The sequence below is a fragment of the Stegodyphus dumicola genome, chromosome 12 (assembly GCF_044657685.1).
Source record: "Stegodyphus dumicola isolate Sdum_Otavi_A_Nest chromosome 12, ASM4465768v1".
Taxonomy (NCBI): domain Eukaryota; kingdom Metazoa; phylum Arthropoda; class Arachnida; order Araneae; family Eresidae; genus Stegodyphus; species Stegodyphus dumicola.
This window is the reverse complement of record NC_140779.1, coordinates 113,790,488-113,809,080: the sequence shown is the minus strand read 5'-3', so window position 1 is coordinate 113,809,080 and position 18,593 is coordinate 113,790,488. Positions and strand designations below refer to the sequence as shown.

General features: G+C 32.9%; 1 protein-coding gene across 3 annotated transcripts in view; it reads left to right on the top strand.

The window, feature by feature from the left end:
- LOC118189731 (astacin-like metalloprotease toxin 1) overlaps positions 1-18,593 on the top strand; it is a 54,069-nt gene that overhangs the window by 20,309 nt on the left and 15,167 nt on the right. Inside the window, exons 1-2 of one of the 3 annotated variants that reach the window (XM_035360393.2) lie at positions 9,370-9,471; positions 16,500-16,532. In XM_035360393.2, coding sequence (XP_035216284.1) covers positions 9,426-9,471; positions 16,500-16,532 — 79 coding nt within the window. In that variant the 5' untranslated portion in view covers positions 9,370-9,425. Of the gene's footprint in view, positions 1-9,369; positions 9,472-12,180; positions 12,293-16,499; positions 16,533-18,593 lie in introns of those variants that run through there. The other 2 variants (XM_085806813.1, XM_035360392.2) reach the window with 2 other exon arrangements.

The window sequence follows — 18,593 nt, the reverse complement described above, 5'->3', positions numbered from 1 at the left end:
TTTTCACACAAAACAGAAAGCACGTAATACATAAATTTTAAAGGGCTTGAAATGTAATTTATAAATTCACTCAGGATCTGTAGCAAAAGTCATTGCAAAACATTGTAAAGAAATCCAGATGCCATGACTTCTTAAACCTCCATTGTTTTATCGCCGATAAGCAATGCATTTTTATAATATCTGAGGTAAATGAAAGATGTTATGCATCATTGATCTGCAATAATAACCTCTCATGTTTCTGATATTTATTTTTAACCCATAATATTTTGTCTGTAACTAATTGATTTGTATATACAAGATTTTATTCGTAGAATTTTATTCATTAAAATAAGTAATCCGTAGCTTAACGATGTTTTATCAAAATAAAACACTAAAATGCTAGAGTTTTCCCATTCTGGAGGCAAAAAAGTGACTTTTGGTTCATTTTTGAGAAGTTATAAGTGATGATCTGTCTTTTGCTCTTTCGTTTATCTCAGGGGTTCTCAACCGGTGGTACGCGCACCACTGGTGGTACGCAAGAGAAAAATAGGTGGTATGCAAAGAAGCGAAGTATTTTTAACTATTAAATCCAAAAATTAAATTTAACATCCTGATTGAGTTTTATCTCTAACAATCGTATATTTATGCGATCTGAGCTTTATTGAAGAGTGGGGGTGGTAGTAGTACTTTGTAGTGGTGATACTAAAGGTTTTCAGTTTTTGTTCAGATGGTACACGTTAGTCAAAAGGTTAAGAACCGCTGGTCTATCTTATGAAAAGAGAAAGTAGTAACACACAGATGAAATATTAGACAAGTAAGTTAAAGGAAATAATAAAATCGCCTTATTTGTTTCGATATTGTAAAGTTTGTGAGATTTTGTAATTTCCTGGATCAGAATTGATCCATTTTTAACACTAGAAGGCGTTTTGCTTTTTATAGATCAGAATCACAATGGTATAATGCAGAAATGTTTAGTCTTTTGGTCTGCTGTAGCTGTTAACTGAATATTTAACTTCGCACAAACCTATATATTTAACTATTATTATTATTATTATTATATATTCACCTAAAAACTAAAATTCGCGCTTAATATTATTTTCTCCCTCCTTTCCGCGGGCCTTCGTGATGTAACGGTAGCATATTTTGGTGCGTATTCGAAAGCTCCTGGTTTGACTCTCGGGAGGGCATTGCTCATTTTTCGTGTCTCCTACTTCGAAAATCCTAATGACTCTACATATTTACCTCAAACTTGATCAAGATATGATTTTATTAGTTAAGTTATACGTAAATCATCTTAAAAATAATCACGTCTTTTTTTTTTTTTTTTTTTTTGTTCAGATTTTATTATTTTCCTCTCAAAGTCTGATTTACTCAATTATTGGATGAACACGGAATCAAAATTTTAAAACGCGCATATTTTTAGTTGAAAACTTCTCTACAAGTCTCATCGGGTTTCGCGGTATAACAGTACTTCGCGGCTTATCGATTGAAACAACACTAGTATGATTTTGTGCTCGAGTAAATTGTTGTATAGTTTCCTTCTTCGTATGATCGCATTTTCTCTGCCAGATGAAGCGTTCTTAGTAAAGCAACACGTAACAGAGCAGATGAATCAGCTACCATAGCACTACGGCAATCCACAGTAATAAAGAGACAAGAAACAAAATGAGTCCTACCTTTTTCATAATCATTAACAGTGTAGTTCTTAAGTTTAGGAAAATGGAAAGATTAGAAGAATTGGAAGCCATTAGCCTGAAAGATTGAAACAGTAGAATAGGTTATAGTATATCGAGGCTTAGAACCTACTACCAACATAACAACAACGAAAGCACAGATACGTGCATGTGTTCCAACACAACTAAATTATATCATGTATGTGTTTTACATTGTCTTAGAATGAATGTGAAATTTTAAATCATGAAAACGAAAAAGAAACTTAAAAAGAGTCAAAGATACTTTCCAGAATACCAAATGAAAATAGTTGGCTTTTGAATGCGCTATGGATGCTCGTGTGAACATGCATAATTATCGAATGTAAGGATGAAGAATTTTCTCATGTTTCTACTGAAACTCCTGTCTTTAAGTCGTACAATTGAAGTTGGTAATGTCATCGGAAACAGTAAACGGTTCACTTCTCCTCTTAAAAGATCTGCTGTTATTAATCAAATTGAATTTAAAGTCGCAAAGGCTTACAAAGTTTTTTTTATCTGGCAGGGCTATTTTCATAATTTATTCTAAATTTTTCCATAATTGTTCAACCATTAACTGGTATCCTTAAGAAAGGTAATGACTTCCACTTTGGTGATAATGAGAGAAAAGCTTTCAATCTTTTAAAAACACATTTATGTGAAAAACTCGTACTTAGCATTTATAATCAGAGCAGCAATACTGAAATACACACTGATGCCAGTATCCACGGTTATGGTTATCATGATGCAATGGCAATGCAATGGCAATATGGACCTGGTCTTAAACCCAAATTTCTCGTAGCGTACGAGATCATGAAAATCAAGCCAAATGACATTTATGGTGTTGAAAAATTTGGCTTCTTCGATGGACTTATGAAAACGAGCATTTGTTCCGAGTTTATGAAACCCTGGACTGGTTCATCAGAACATATTACCTGAACTAAATGTTTTATAGACATTTTTTTTCATATGAATTAATCAACACCTTTGGACTTTATCAAACTTTTATATGATAATGATTACTAACTTCTTTTTTCAAAGTGCTGTTATTAAAAGGTCCTGATTCAGCATTACTTTCTTTTCTCTGCATCACTTTAGTATTTTCTTTTGTTGTTTAATAGTACTAGTATTTTCAGTTTTAATATATTTTATGTTTTAAACTTCATTGTTTTCTTTTGTCATCTTAGAACAGATAACGATGTAGAATGACAGAATTATGTAGGAAATAGCCATGTAACTGTAACTGTGACTGAATGATGTAACTATAAGGCGCCGCCTTGATGAGTGCAACCATATAAGTACTAAAAGCGACGTAAGAGCGACAATGATGAATGCAGACGTATTATGCGAAGATAATTCTTCTTTTCTTATCGCTTTTAATTCATTATTAAAAGGGATAAGAAATTTCTTTGCAGATAAATCCTAGTTTATTAATGAATCCATGAATATTGGTGATGTTTTTCTTACGCATGATATTCGAAGAGAGTTATGAAAATGTGCATAAAATGCTTCGTAGCATTACCATACATTAAGAGTTTTTGAATTGAAAGATAGTGGTAACTTTAGACTGAAGAAAAGCAAGGAAAACATTGGTTATATTCATAATAATGAAGTGGCGAATCTGGGCAATCTTTCTGCTGATTGAAAATGAAAGTTCTGAAATTTAAAAAAATCATTGGAAGAATCATCTTTTAAATTTTTTGTGTACTTAAACTTGTAACACATGGAGAATGCCATGCGAAAAGACTTACGCTTGGAAGTAAAGGATAAAATGTAAAAAGATTTAATGTTCTTAGTAAAACAAATTGCAGCCAGATTTTATCTTTTACTCAGGCACACCTCTGATCTCTTTCTGGAAAATATTAGTGTCCTGCAAAAACGACTTCTAAGATTCGGCCTTCAATTTATGGTTATTTTAAAAGCTTTTAAATGTCATCACAGGAAAGATGTTCAGAAAACGATAAACAGAACTGAATTTTTTGAAAATGTGGCTCTTCGAATGCGATAAACAAGTCGATATATGTATCTGCTAGAGACCATGCATATGATAACCAGTACATGGGATTAATGTCTTAAAATCAGTCAAAACCTGTTTTAGAAAACGAGGCTTTTATGCCTCGAAGAAGAAGCGTCAGAGGAATTGCATACTATATCTAATTTTCAAACATTATTGAGGAAAGTTATGGAGCTCCATTTTTAGAATATGAGTCAGTTCAAAACAATATTGACACAAATTTTATAAAAACTAACTGCGAATGTGGTAAAAGAGCTGCAGACATGCCATCATCAATCGAATCTAGAAAAGCACTGCCTAAATCACTAGAAAAGTACACTAGAAAAGTCTAAGAAAAATATCCAACATGATATTTGAACTAAAAAATGTTTATTAAAAAAAAGCTGCCAGCAGTTTTGCGAAATATTATTTCGAAACTATTGTTTGTAAGAGATAAAGTTTCATCAACAACATAATCATAAAATATTTTTTTAATTTAAAAATTAAATTTGAAAATTTCGTAAGTAGTTTAATTCTCAATTTTAGGATTAAGTGTTGAATGAGTTGTTAATAGTTATTTTAGATGAAAATTTATAACTGATATTACGATTCACAAAGCACAAAACGCCGTCTCTTAAATTCAGCCCCTTAATAAACTCATATTCGATTGGAACAGAAATGATTTCTACAAGCAGCAGATATTGTCCCGCGTATATTTTGCCACACATGTGTTCAAATTGATCAAAAGCTCAACTTTATCATGTGTAACTTGATCAAAAGGAAAAAAACAAACTACATACTAACTCATCCAGTATAACTTTTGAACAATTTACGTAGTCTTTTCGTAGAATGATCTACTTCTGCATTTCTGTTATTGCTAGAAGGAATAGTATCATAAGCTGCTGGACAGAAGTTTCTTGTCTCATATTTTTTCCCACATAATTACATCAATAAGGGAATTTTAATTCGAGCCCTGTGTTTTTATGTAATGCTGCCAGTTTTATAACAACTTTGCTCTTAAATCAACATTTAAATTTTAAAAGAAGGAAATAATTCCCATTAAGCATATTATAGCATTAATTTAGAAGTTAGACAACAAAAATCAGCTTTTTTCAAATTTTCACAGGATTAGTTTCGATGGTTTTACCGAACCATCATCCTCAGCTACCGCAGCTTTTTGACTAGATAATTTTGCATGTATGTAAAATCAACTTTATTACATATTTTTTGTCTTGTTTAAATTTTTAAGTTTGAAAGGAATTAAAGGCTTATTCATGCTTTTGGAGTGTAAGCACATCGATACGGTTGTTTGAAAAGTTAAAATACGTTTGATTCAGGGTTACTATGTCGTTTTCAAAACGCCTTTCTTCCAGTTTCATTCCTCTCTTCTCATAGCTATCACCCGCCGAGCGGTAAAGTCGCTGAACACTGGTAGTTCGGTCCAAGGTTCGAACCCCGCGAACGGGCTGGCTGCATGGGCGTTTTCGTGGTTTTCCCCATGTGTAACGTGTATACGAGCCAGTTTGCCTTAGAAAGTCCTCCAAGAAGGCATCCCTCCCCTTAGGCAGATAGCCCTCGAGGCTTTGCCATAATCACACACACACAACTATCACTCGATCTAAAATGGTGGACGATAAATCGTCACCTACATGGATTAATCGACTGGATCTCGTCCCTTATTCTACCAGTCATTTCAAGGTGGAGTGGTGAGTGTAAGTAATTGAAGGCAAACCGCTATGCCGGAATGTTTGATTTATTTAGAGATTTTTAACATGAAGAAGATTATATAAGGCTTTAGGCTCCGAGGAGCTAGCGGTGTTGGTAATAGTAATTTTGTAACAATATTTTAGCAATAAGTTTAATTTATTCGACAACTTCAATATATGCTATGCACGTAATAGCACAGCGTTCTACGTTTTTTCTCCAGACGACCGCAATTCTTAGCATCAAATTCAGAACAACAAAGTTTAATCTCATCATAAACATGATGTTGTCTCTTTGTGTCTACTTTTGACGTAACAAAAATGTATGTATATTAACATGATTAGCTAAAACCGTCTGAACAAGATTTTATTTCTGTGAGTCATCTTTTAATATAACAAAGAAATCGCTCACTCGTTGCTGATTGAACAGACGTATTTAAGATTCTATTAACAAATAGCTATTAACTTACTTATCAAGTTCAATTGCCAAGCTCATTCATCCCATTGATTAGCTATAAAAATATTGGTACTTTAAATAGCAGTTTTATGTTTGTGTCTATGCAACATTCTGGAGTACACACAGATAAATTTATAATTAATATGACAAAATTAAAACACTATATATTATCTGCTTTGATAATAATTTCAGATAAAGAAATAATAACTCTTCAATAAACATCTTATTAAAACCCTCATTCAGTAATTTAATTAAAGATAATTGAATGGAAGTTTTCTTTCCCTGTTTATACAACATTTTGCAGTACGCACAGGTGAATTTGTAATTAATATGACAAAAAGAAATTAAAACGCTATATTATATATTATCCACGATTATAATAATTTCAAATAAAGAAATAATACCTCTTCAATAAATATTCTATTGATACCAAAAACAGGCAATTTAATCAATAAAACTAGTACATGTTTATTAAATGTAATCATATATTTGTTAAATTTTTACTTCCTTGTACGAAGTAAAAGAAGTGTATCATATTTCAATGGAAATATCCATTTTGACTATTCCCGCATCCATATGGACGAATGTACGTACGGATAGAATAAAGGACATTTTCTTCCAAAATGGATCTAAAACGGATTCAAAAGGGATTTGTTTTTCGTGACGTCTGTACGTATGTACGTATTTATATACGTATGTATCTCGTATCCCTCTCAAACAATTAGCCATTGAACGCTGAAATTTTGTATATGGAACTGCTAAAACATCTAGTTTATATAAACACCCAAAAAGAATAAGGATCTTTACAAAATAGTTCAAACTAGTTTGGGAAGAATTAAAAAGGTTTGAGAAGTACTGGATATGTATACTGAGTCCGTAAAAAGTCTTAAGTAGTAATGTTTTCAGCTCCAATGCTCTGTTAAATAATAATTTCCTGAAAGAATTCTTAACAATTCATAATATTTTTTCCTTCAGATTTTGATTTTCTGACAGAAAGGAATTAATGGAATTTTTAATTTGAATTCATGCAGGTGGTATCTGCTGTTAAGAATTCAAAGTCTGAAGAACCTAAATAATACAGATTTGTTTGATATGATAGACAGTAATCCTAAACATTTTTAATAGATCATTGCAAACGACGAAAGCTAGTGTTTTCCTCATAACCCGGCGCAATTTGATAAGCGTAGGTAAGAAAAAAAATGTCCTTGCCAGAGAAATTTCGCTTTTAGATATTCAAGTAAAGGCCATGCTGCTGGTTTCGAATGGCACTGGATAAATCGCAAGGAACTTTTGTTATCGACCGTGTTCATAAATGTTCTTATGTGGCCTATTTTTCGCAACCCTTTGTCGTGTACATGCACTTCCGATTACCAAAATGTTTTAAATGGTTCAAATATTCCTGTTTTAGCATTTTTAAATTTAAAAAAATCAGTTTTGTAAGTTACGAAATTTAACCCTTTATAAAGTCCTTCTTTCCTTTTAGTTAAATTTAGTAAAAGTTTATATTCATACTAAAAAATGAAGCACGAAAATATTGACACCTATAGGCAAAAATTGACCGGTATACTTAATTTAAAATTTCAGATAGTGCTTTCTAAAAACTTAGGGGTCGTGCACAAATGAAGAGAGAAATATATGAATTTGTAATGGATAAAAAATTAATTTTTTTAGTAAAGAATTTGTTATGTCAATAACGAAAATTGATATGCAGTGGTCATCTTCGAATAGCAGATAAACAACTCATAGCATTATTTGCATAAATTAACAATTAAAATGTTTCTGGTTCAGTGAGTGTTTTGCATATTTATCATAGAATAAGCCTAAAGTAATAAAATAGCAAATGAATATTATTGTTGTATTTTTAACATTTGAAAACTTATAAATTACTTGTACGAAAATGCTTTCGGCATGCAGAATATAACAGAATTATAAATTAAGGAATATTAAACACCAGCAGTCGGAAAAGTATTTAACTGAATGCCATTAAAAGGAGAAAAAAAATCAGTCCCGAATCATTCTAATTAATTTTTTAACCAAGCTTTTCAAGACAAGCTTGAAAAGACGGCAAACTTCGCAAATTTTGGAATTAAATAAATACCTCGGTCAATTTTAATCCCACGGAAGTAAACTTTTTGGTGTTTTATTTTTTACTATGAGAATAAGCATATATTAAATATAATTCTAAGGACCGGGAAGGGGGTTATCGCGAACGTTTTCTTAGCTCTGTAACTGTGACTGCAACTTAAGTTTTCATTATGAATTCTTAAGATTTTAATTTTATTTTATCCCATCTTTTCGTCCTGGCCTTTTGAACTCGCATAAAATGTACAAAGTTTCTTTTTACTCTCCTCTGAAATACGAAATTGCCCTCTTTCTATATATACCTTTCCCTCGCATCTAAACTTGATTTTTCACTTATCGGCGCAAAAAGACTTAGCGGGTGCAAAACAGGACGTTGCCATCTTTGTCTGTCCGACTTAAGTTAGTCGTAAGAGTTCTCAGAGTCTTAAGTTAGTCTCAAGAGTTTGATTTTGAATTGTTACCGCGTAGAATTTTTGAGTACGTAGTACACTTTGTAAAACGCTGTAAAATGTATTTGTTTAATGCTTTATTAAATGTTTACAAAATATTATATCATTGTTGTGAATTCTGATAATTTTAGATGTAAGCAAAGAAGATATGAGATACATTCCCCAAATTTCAATTCGCAAAATAAAATCCGAGAAGAAGAGGAAGAATGGCCTTGCTTTGCATTAGCTATGCATAAGTCACGCGATCTCTGAGGTCATCTACATTGTTTGTATACAAAAGATATACATAAGTCATGTGATCAATGAGGTCATCGGAATGTATCTCATTCGCCATCTTCGAACTCGTTTACAGAAACAGCAGCAGAAAAGTTTTACCGTTCCTTTATTGAAGATTTTGGAATAGGCGTTTAAAAAATTAGATTTCGTAATTTTTGCAAAACTGACTTTTAAAATCTAAAAATGCTAAAATATGAGTACTGGCATCATTGGAAGCATTTTTGTAAATGGTAATGCATGTCTTTGACCAGTGGCTGCAAAACTAAAGGTCGCATAATGGCTTTAATGGAAATGGAGTATACATTTTACTTTAGGATTTGTTTAAACAAACTGGGATTAGATTTGATGGAGAGAGGCTAAATCTGTTTTGTCCATACGATGCTCATGTACTGTATCATATATTTAACATAATCCTCCTATCGATTATCCCATTTAAATAATTCGGTATATGTACGATTAAAAAAAAGGAACGAAAGAAAAAAAAAAAAAAAAAAGAAATCTTTGTTTCCAACTGCTCCAGTTAGAGTAAACACTGTTTAGTTTTATCAGATACTAAATCTTTCTTGGAAATAAAGATGTAAAATTTTCCACAAAACCAACTTTCGTTCCATGAGAAATATAACACTTGGAAATTTAAATTTCCAAGTGTATAGTTCCCAAGGCTTATCATAAAAGGGAAATGAATTCCAGCATGCACCTGTAGATTATACGGATTTTTATATTTTAATAAGCATCTACTGAATTTTGAAGCGTCTATTCTATGTTCGTTCCATCCCGGAAGAACAAGAACAAAGAATCATGACATCTCCGTGGATAACGTTTTTGGTAGTCTTACTAGCTCAATGTAAGTACTGATTATAGTTTTATAGGCATGAAATTTAAATAAAATTTTCCCTTAACGGTCTTTGTTATTTTTGTTAGACTAGCATAAAAATTGTAATGATATTTTAATATATTTTAACGTGCTTAAAATGTTAACTGATATTTTCATTTTCTATATCTATCTATATTAAAATTTAATATTGAACGAAAATATAATTTTCTTTTACCTGCTCATTTTCAAAAAAATTATTTTAATACATCTTTTTGACCAGGCGAAATCAAACTGTAATACAATATAATTAAGAATATTTAGCATGCATTATAGCATATAAAAGTATTACAAAATGATAATTGTAATAGTTAATTTTGAAGTAATACAGCAATAGATACACAAACCATTCGCATATTTATTTACCGGTTCCCACTGTTAGTAAATAATGACACATCATGTCAGCAAAGTATATTTCTCTTATCCAGGTAACATAATGTAAATATGTTCCTATTAAAACCATGAATACCACCTTAAATTCACCTGTAATTAGAAATAATTTGATGCTGGAGAAATTTGTTCTTTTGCAACTTAGTTTTTAGCATTAAACCAACAATGTTTTCCTTCAAAACAGAAGATAAATAAATACGCTGAAGTGAAACCTGAAATTAGCAAAATAAAAGGCCTTGTGTTTCGCGTAGATTTAGTCAAGAACTCAATCGATTTCGAGGGCAAACAAGTACAGCTCCCTCTTCATCAAGAGCAAAGAAATCTCAGTCATTCAGATAAATTCCCCAGTCTTGCAGATTTCTTTACTCTTGTTGAAGAGGAACCTGTACCTGTTTGTCGTCGAAATTGATTTATTGACTAAATCTACTCCAGATACGAAGTTGTTGCTTTGTTAATTTTAAATATTTTCCTTATTTATAAGTTTAGCATAACATGCTACTTCTGGATTTCTAGGTTACAATGTAGGGTCATCAGAAAATTTTCGAAGGTGGAAAACATAAAGAACTTACAGTCCAGACGGTAAATTGGTTAGGGAAGTCGACTGCAATACTAAAGAGCCCGGGTTCATATCCTGGAGAAGGCATGGTTGTATATGTCCGTACCCTTCGTAGAAGACAAAGGTGGCCCACTTATTAGGTGCCTTCATAATAAGGTGACCACCACTTCTGGCCTTAGTAATATCCAAACCCAAGTCACCTTAGAGCCTGCCATTGGTAATAATAATAATAATAATAATAAATTAAAAAAAAGAACATAAAGAATTTGCGATATACTCGCCGAGATTTGAGCTTCAGACCTTCCGATTGTTAGACGGATGTACTTTACAATAACACCACGAAGGCACGTGGTAAAAAAGGAGAAAAACTTTACAAAATCATTAATATTATAATTTCTAGTTTGATCATAGACATGTCAGTTGAGTTGTTCGTGATTTTGAGATATCTTTCCTATATCAGTTCAGTTTTAGATCACTCATTTTATGCTTCATTTCTTGGCTATATATTATTCAATAAGCATCTAAGATATATTTCCCGAGCACTATCTGGCGCATCGGTTACTGATGCTGATGACACTCCTATCCACACACACAAAAAAAAAAAGCCGCTTTAAAAATTGATAAATAAGGGAGAAAAGCAACTAAATATTGCAAGAATGCATTCACGCAGTACATGAAAATCAGTTCTGAAAAAGGTGTTTTAGTTTGGTTTGGTTTCGTTTCGTTTATTATGGCAAAGTATACTAGGGCTATTTGCGTAAGGGGAGGGATGCCTTCGCGGAAGACTTTCTAAGGGAACCTGGCTCGTACACATGTTACACATGTTCTGAAAAAAATATATATATATATATATATATATATATATATATATATATATATATAAAAAATGGAGCTCCAGCACTGATTTCGATCAAGAGCTCGTTTACAAAGGAGAGTCTTCCTTTTTATGGAAGACAATATTTCTAACATCAAAAAGTTATCATTATTAAAGTTATTACGAATAGAAGCTTCAAAATTGTTATTATAATGATAGTAAGGATTTTTACACATATTATGAAATTCCAAATTTACGAATGGCTAGATGGCTGCATGATTGCTCAAAATAAAGTTAAACCTTAGTCTAACAATTTCCTTTAAAGGACATTTTTTTCATTTAATTTCAGCAATTATTATTCTATAGATGAACAAGTGTTAAAATTTGTTTTCATAAATAAAAGGCAGCTGACTACGAAACATGAAGCGACAAATTATTGCATATAGTTTGTAGAGACATTAGGATTTTTCGGAAGTAAGAGAGATGAAAAATTAGCAGCGCCTTCGCCGGGAATCTAACTGCGGACCTCTCAATTACGCGTTGAACGTGCAGACCACCGCACCACGAAGGCATGCCAAGAAGGTGGGAGAAACACCTTATAAGTATATCGAGAATTCTCAGTTCATGATTTTATCCTTCTTTTAAATAATAGTGATTTGTCTCTAGTACACGAAATGTTTATGAATAGGCCATTTAGAGAGCTGTTAGCCATGTGCGACGCTGAGTTTGTATTAGACGTTTTACTACTATGCCAGTTTTTAAAAGTATTTAATACTAAATACCAATTTATTAAAATGATAGTATTCGCTAATTCATTTTTAATAGTGGTTTGGGTAGCCGACTGCGATACCAAAGGGATGGCTTCGAAGCCCGGAGGCATATAAGCATTCTGTACCGTTCCACGTACATACGGAAAAATCCCTTCTCGTGATTGGATATGGCTTCCGATGACGTCATTTTCTCTTCGCTTAGGAGCGCCTTGACTTTGCTTGGGTTTGTTTACATTTTGATAGCAGTACCGGAAAGATTATTAAGTGCGTTGTATTTATTTATTTATTTTTTCTGTGAGATTACACTTCTTACATCACTGTAGTGTGGTGAACTTTATATAAAAAATGTAGTGATTTTTTTTTCTCCTAGAGAGAAAAAGTATTATTCCTTCATGTGCTAACTCTATAAATGTGTATTAATATTAAGTGCAGCGTTTTTGATAAATGTATTCTTAATTTAAAAACCTTTCATATTAAAGGTGTTGCGAATTATTAATGAATTATTTCATGTTCATTATATTAACATTATATATATTAATTATTTCATGTTCATTATATATCCATTTTCTGCTGATTCATTCTACGAAAGCATGAGACAAGTTAGTTTTCCTGAAATAGCGAATACGACTTTGGAAGCTAAAATTGCACAAGTACACAATATTTATAATCAATTTGAAAAAGTAAAATTTATTTTTCAACTCAGAGTAATATATATTTGGAACACAGAAATAGAACGTATTTTAAACTGAAAAATATTACTTTATAATTATTGCCCATTTTTTAATGTGTAATATTTTTTGTACCATTGCATAAAAATACTGTTTGTCAGAAAAGGAAATTTCTTTTCTTATACACGTGTATTAAATTCAGCGACAATACTGAATGCACTTTTTTCTGTCGTTTAAGGCAACAGATATATTATAATGACATGGACATTAACACGGAAATAACATAATATTTTCAAAGGAAATATTTTCTGCAATGTGAAAGAAACAGAATGCAGCAAAATTGCGATAATAATAACCAACTTACTAGCACACAATGCCTTAACAGTTGGATCGAGATCGTCGTGTTCCGTTTTTGCATTGAGTTCATTCAGCTATTTATATAATCTAAGCACTTAAGATTGCTTCTGGTATTAACAGCTTCTTTGAAAGATTTTATAATTTTATTATTACATGAAACAGAAAGCCACCTGCAGAACGCTGCAGTTAAATATTTTCGTTTCTAAGAAAACAAAGGATAATTTTGACGCTTCCTTGTCACTCATGGCATTATTCAACGAAAACAAAACCGTAAGAACGCCGTATTAAAGTCATTACGCGAAGAGAAAATGATGTCATCTTAAAATATGTCCAATCACAAGAACGGAATTTTCCCTATGCGCGTGAATGCCTATATGCATCCCATATAGGTATTCTGTACCGCGCCACGCCCGTAGAAGGCATAGTTGTAACTGTCCTTCCCTTCATATATAGCATATACAGGGGTTGGACAAAAATATGGAAACACCTTTAAAAAAACATGTTTCTTTGCTTAATATGGTGTAGGAAACCCGTTGGCATCCAAAACAGCTTGCAGTTTTCTCGGAATGGATAAATACGGTTCCTGTATGTTTGCCAAGGGAATATTATACCATTCTTCCTGCAAAACGGTGGCAAGTTCAGATAACGATGTTGGCGATGGATAACGAGAATGCACTTTCCGTTCCAATGTAGACCATAAATACGGTTCCTGTATGTTTGCCAAGGGAATATTATACCATTCTTCCTGCAAAACGGTGGCAAGTTCAGATAACGATGTTGGCGATGGATAACGAGAATGCACTTTCCGTTCCAATGTAGACCACAAAGGTTCGATAATATTCAGGTCTGGTGACTGTGGTGGCCAGGGGAGATGGGACAACTCATCCTCGTGCTCAGAAAACCAGTCCTGGACAATGTGAGCTGTGTGAATAGGGGCTTTGTCGTCTTGGAAGACACCATCACCATCGGGGAACAAAGTTTGTACCATGGGATGAACTTGATCGGCCAAAATGTTCACATAAGTCTTAGCAGTCATGTGCCCTGACATAATTATCATGGGGCTAGCAGAGAACCACGATATGGCTGTCCAAACCATAACAGAACCCCCGCCATGTTTCACTCTTGGCAACAAGCAGTCTGTATTATAGGCTTGAGATGGCGTTCTCCAGACTTAAACTCGGCCAGAAGTGGGAAACAATGTGAAAGAAGACTCGTCAGACCATATTACTCGCTTCCACTGCTCTATAGTCCAGGCTTTATGACTTAAACACCACCTTTTCCTGTTACGGGCATTAGCATCACTGATGAGTGGCTTCTCAATTGCAGCACGGCTAGCAATTCCCTGTTTATGAAGCCACTTCTAATTGTTTTGGTATTCACAGGGTTCGATAACACAACATTAATTTCAGCAGTAACTTTTGCAGCTGTGGTCTTCTTATTTTTCGTCACAATTGCCCTTAATGATCATCTGTCACGATCACTCAGGACACACTTTCGTCCGCGCTGTGATTTAGCAGATGATGTTTTACCGCTTTTCAAATATGCGGAATAAATCTTCGATACAGTACCTCTTGAAACACTAATCACCTCGGCTACCTTGCTTACGGAAGCACCTACCATACGTGCTCCAACAATTTGCCCACGTTCGAAGTCTGTTAACTCTGACATAATGCAATGACAACCTCACATAACAGTACTCCGACAACAACTGAACTGTTTAGCACATTTACTAAGTTGTATAGGTGGCGTCAGTAGTCAAAAACGCCAGCGCCACCTACATATTTCATTAAAATCAATCTTTCTTTTCAAACATGCATTTCACAAGGTGTTTCCATATTTTTGTCCATCCACTGTAGCACTACTGAGCAGGCTTCCGACCTAGTTTTATTTGTTAATGCATTACCAAGTAATGCCAAGTACAAAGTATAGTATACATGTAAATGTATAGCTCTCGTAAGGCTCCTCTCTTGCCAACTTTAGATAAGGGTGGACGTGGTGCTGTACTGATTAATCTTTACGGCAAAGGGATAGTGCCCACGTCCACCGTCACTTATTATTTATCTAAAAGATTACCAAGTGGAATAGTGCCTGATCAGTGGAAGTATACTACAAGCTCCGCCACAGCCTCAGTTGGCCAAGGCAGATCAGACAGGCATTAATTTAACATAATCAAGTTACAGCGTCACAATCCAAGAATAATTACATTGTCATCTTTGCTTGGAGCAACTAAAAACATTCAGATATTATAATCTTAATACAATAGGAAAATAAACAGTTATGAAGAAGAAACAAAGTAATAATGATCTTGATCTAGTGCAAAATTAAGGTTACTAAATCTTGTGATTAAAAGTTACTTGTACAAAGGTCAAGCTAAAGACGATTATAACTCCAACTTTCGGCATTGTGTATGTTACAACATTATGAATTCAGTTACAAACCAGTGATATACCGTATATTTGATACTTAGGTTACGATTTCTCACAGTTACATAATTTGTACTGTTACATGTAAGAAATGCTGTTATAGAAATCTTTATACGCTATTACTATGTTGCACAGTTGCATGAGTTAAAAAAAAACGGAGGTGATGCACAATTACATAGGTATTATGAAACATGGTTAACACTGTCAGTCACACAAAACAAAACAATTGGTCCATTCCTTCCAGAAGTTACTTTAAAAATAACACTTTCTTTCTCAGTCATTATAACGTTCGCTATGCATAATAGGTTTATTTATTGTTTCAATAGCATATGACTAAATCTTATCTAGGCTGATGAACTGTCTTATCGCAGAAGGTTTCTCAGTTTTTCCCATGTTAGTACGGTGCAGTTTTTCCTAGAAAAGTCCACCAAGGAGCATCCTCTCAGCTTTACGGATGGAAAATTCCGCGTAGAACGGTGGCTTTCGTATTCATTACATATAAAAATTTCTGCCAGCTTTAAGTGTGTTCGTTCGATTTCGGATTGGATGTATATTGAAAGAAAAGAAATCAAGCTACAAAAGGAGAAACTCGCTTTTTAATTATAATCAAGAAAATACCATTTATTCATGACATTTTGGGGGACTTCGAAGTTTCAGAACTAAACCCGTAACGCTCGGAGGGAGGCAAATACCTTTCGTTGCGCTTTGCTATGATGAATTAACAAATCAGTCAGCCTTATATAACATTTATTTAAGCTCCCGTTAATCGAGTTAAATTCCAGAGATGCAGTAAGTAAAAGAATTAAGAAATGATAACAATCATAGTAAATTTTAAAATAGGTTTATAATAGTAATGAAATCAAATACAAGTTTCAATGCTTTGTTATCTTTAACTTAGTGCTGTTGATTTTACTTACTGCGAAATTTATTTTACTTTGTTATCTTTTTTTATTTTTGTTTTATTTGTTAAGTTTATAATACTGAAATCTTTTGTAAGTAAAACTGTATAATTTCTTATTTCAGACGTCCTTGCGAACAATCCTATGGAAAATGAAGGTAATTATCATTTAATTGCTAATTTCAACTACATGTACATTCATTTACAGGTAATAATATTTAAGATAAAATGTCGCTTTAGTAGTAATTAAGAAAAAAATCTTTTTTCCTTCTGAAAACAGTGCTAATTAGTCGTTTTTGTTTTAAAATAGCGTAACGGATATTACTTATAATGTAGCTAAGAATATTTAAAACTTAATTGCGGCAACTGTAATATGTTGTAAGAAGTTAAGCTAATTTATTCTGATAGACTTAATTTTTAATCCAAAAAATTGAAACGATTTTGAAAAGCGATCCTATCGTCAACTTTTCTCAAGTTTAATTTACAATTCACATTCATTTCTTTGTTTGAAGATAACCTATACAAGTTAAGAAGAAAGAGGGCAAATTAAATTTGAGTAAAAACTGATAGAATTTGATAAATGAAATTTATATGATGCGTTTCTGAATAATCAATTATAATATCGGGTTGCAAGAATGTAGTTTTGATTTTTTAGTGTGAAATAAAACTACATTTTTTCTATATAAAAAAATAAACGTTAATCAGTCAAATACCTTCCGCTCGTCATCTTTCTGGTAATTTTATGATTCCGCGCTGATAGGAGTTTGGTATCTATCAGCAAAAACCTCAACCAAGTGCGATTTGAGGTCATCGTTGTTACTGAAATTTTTACCATTTAAGAAGTTTTGTAAATTTCGAAGAAAATGATAATCCAATGGTACACGATCGAAGGCTGCATGGGGCATGCCACATAACTTCCCAACCAAGTATGTGTGTATAAAGAAGTGTAAGTGTGTCTAAAGATGTATGAAGCCTCGCATTGTCTTGGTGGAACACGATACCATTTTGATTTTCCAAATCTGCTCTTTTCTCTTTGACTGCTTCCTCCAGTTTCATAAGTTGTTGGCAGTAAACATCTGAGTTGATCCTTTCGTTGCTTGGAAGCAGCTCAAAATATACATCTTTGTAATCCCACTAAACTGAGAGCAATTTAGTTTTCTATATGATTTGTATTGATTCATCATGCCTCGACCGTGATCTTTTTCGATTAATATTATTAAAGATGGTCCATTTTTTATTATCGATGATAATTTATTTCAGAAAACGGTCGACTGCATTGCATTTGAAATGGTTATCACAAATATTGATCCTTTCAATTCATGTAGAACCCGAATATCGAGCCTCTTAACGAGCCCAAGACATCTTATGTGATTTTGAATTGTTGTGTGTGATACATTTAGACGTTTTGCAATCTTTTGAATAGTGATATGACGATTCTATTCAAATATGGCTTTAATTTTTGTCATCATCAACTTAGGAAGATCGGCCAGAACGTTGGTCATCTTCAAGCGAAAAGTCTCGACGGAATTTTTAAAACCAGTTCCGACACATGCGTTCTAATCAACATCATAAACTTCATATCATATCTATCATAAATTTCATAACTATCATAAACTTCATAACTATCTGTCATAGCTATCATAAACTTTCTTTTTCAGCTAGTGGCGCCATCTGTTGATTTCATCAACAGATGGCGCCACTAGCTTATTTTCGGTCCAGGCTTTCTTATCTTATCTGATTATTATATCTTATCTTGTTCATTTGTGCTTCCGCAGCTGAGGATGGTGGTTTGGTAAAACCAGCGAAACTAGTCCTGTAAAAATTTGAAAATATACCGCTGATTTTTGTTGTTTGATTTCTAAATTAGTTCATGCATCTCTTTGTGAGCCTCAACCTTTTTCTTGCCTTTATGAAAATATAGAAGTAAAATTTGTCGAAATTTGTTTGAATTTTGTTTATTTTTGCACCCCATATTAAAATTGGTCGTAAACTAACAGTTGTAAACAAAAATACCCGGAATTTGTTTCTATAGCCATCTAAAAGTATCAGCTGATAAATCTTTAAAAAAAAAAAAAAAAAACTAGAAGACTGACTAGAAGAATAACGAAACTAACATAACGCTCTCTATTTGTACAAACCGAATTTACTTTCTTGCCAACCCAACATTTGCATTTTATGTACATGCAGATAGATGGGAATGATTTTTTTAGTTGAAAACT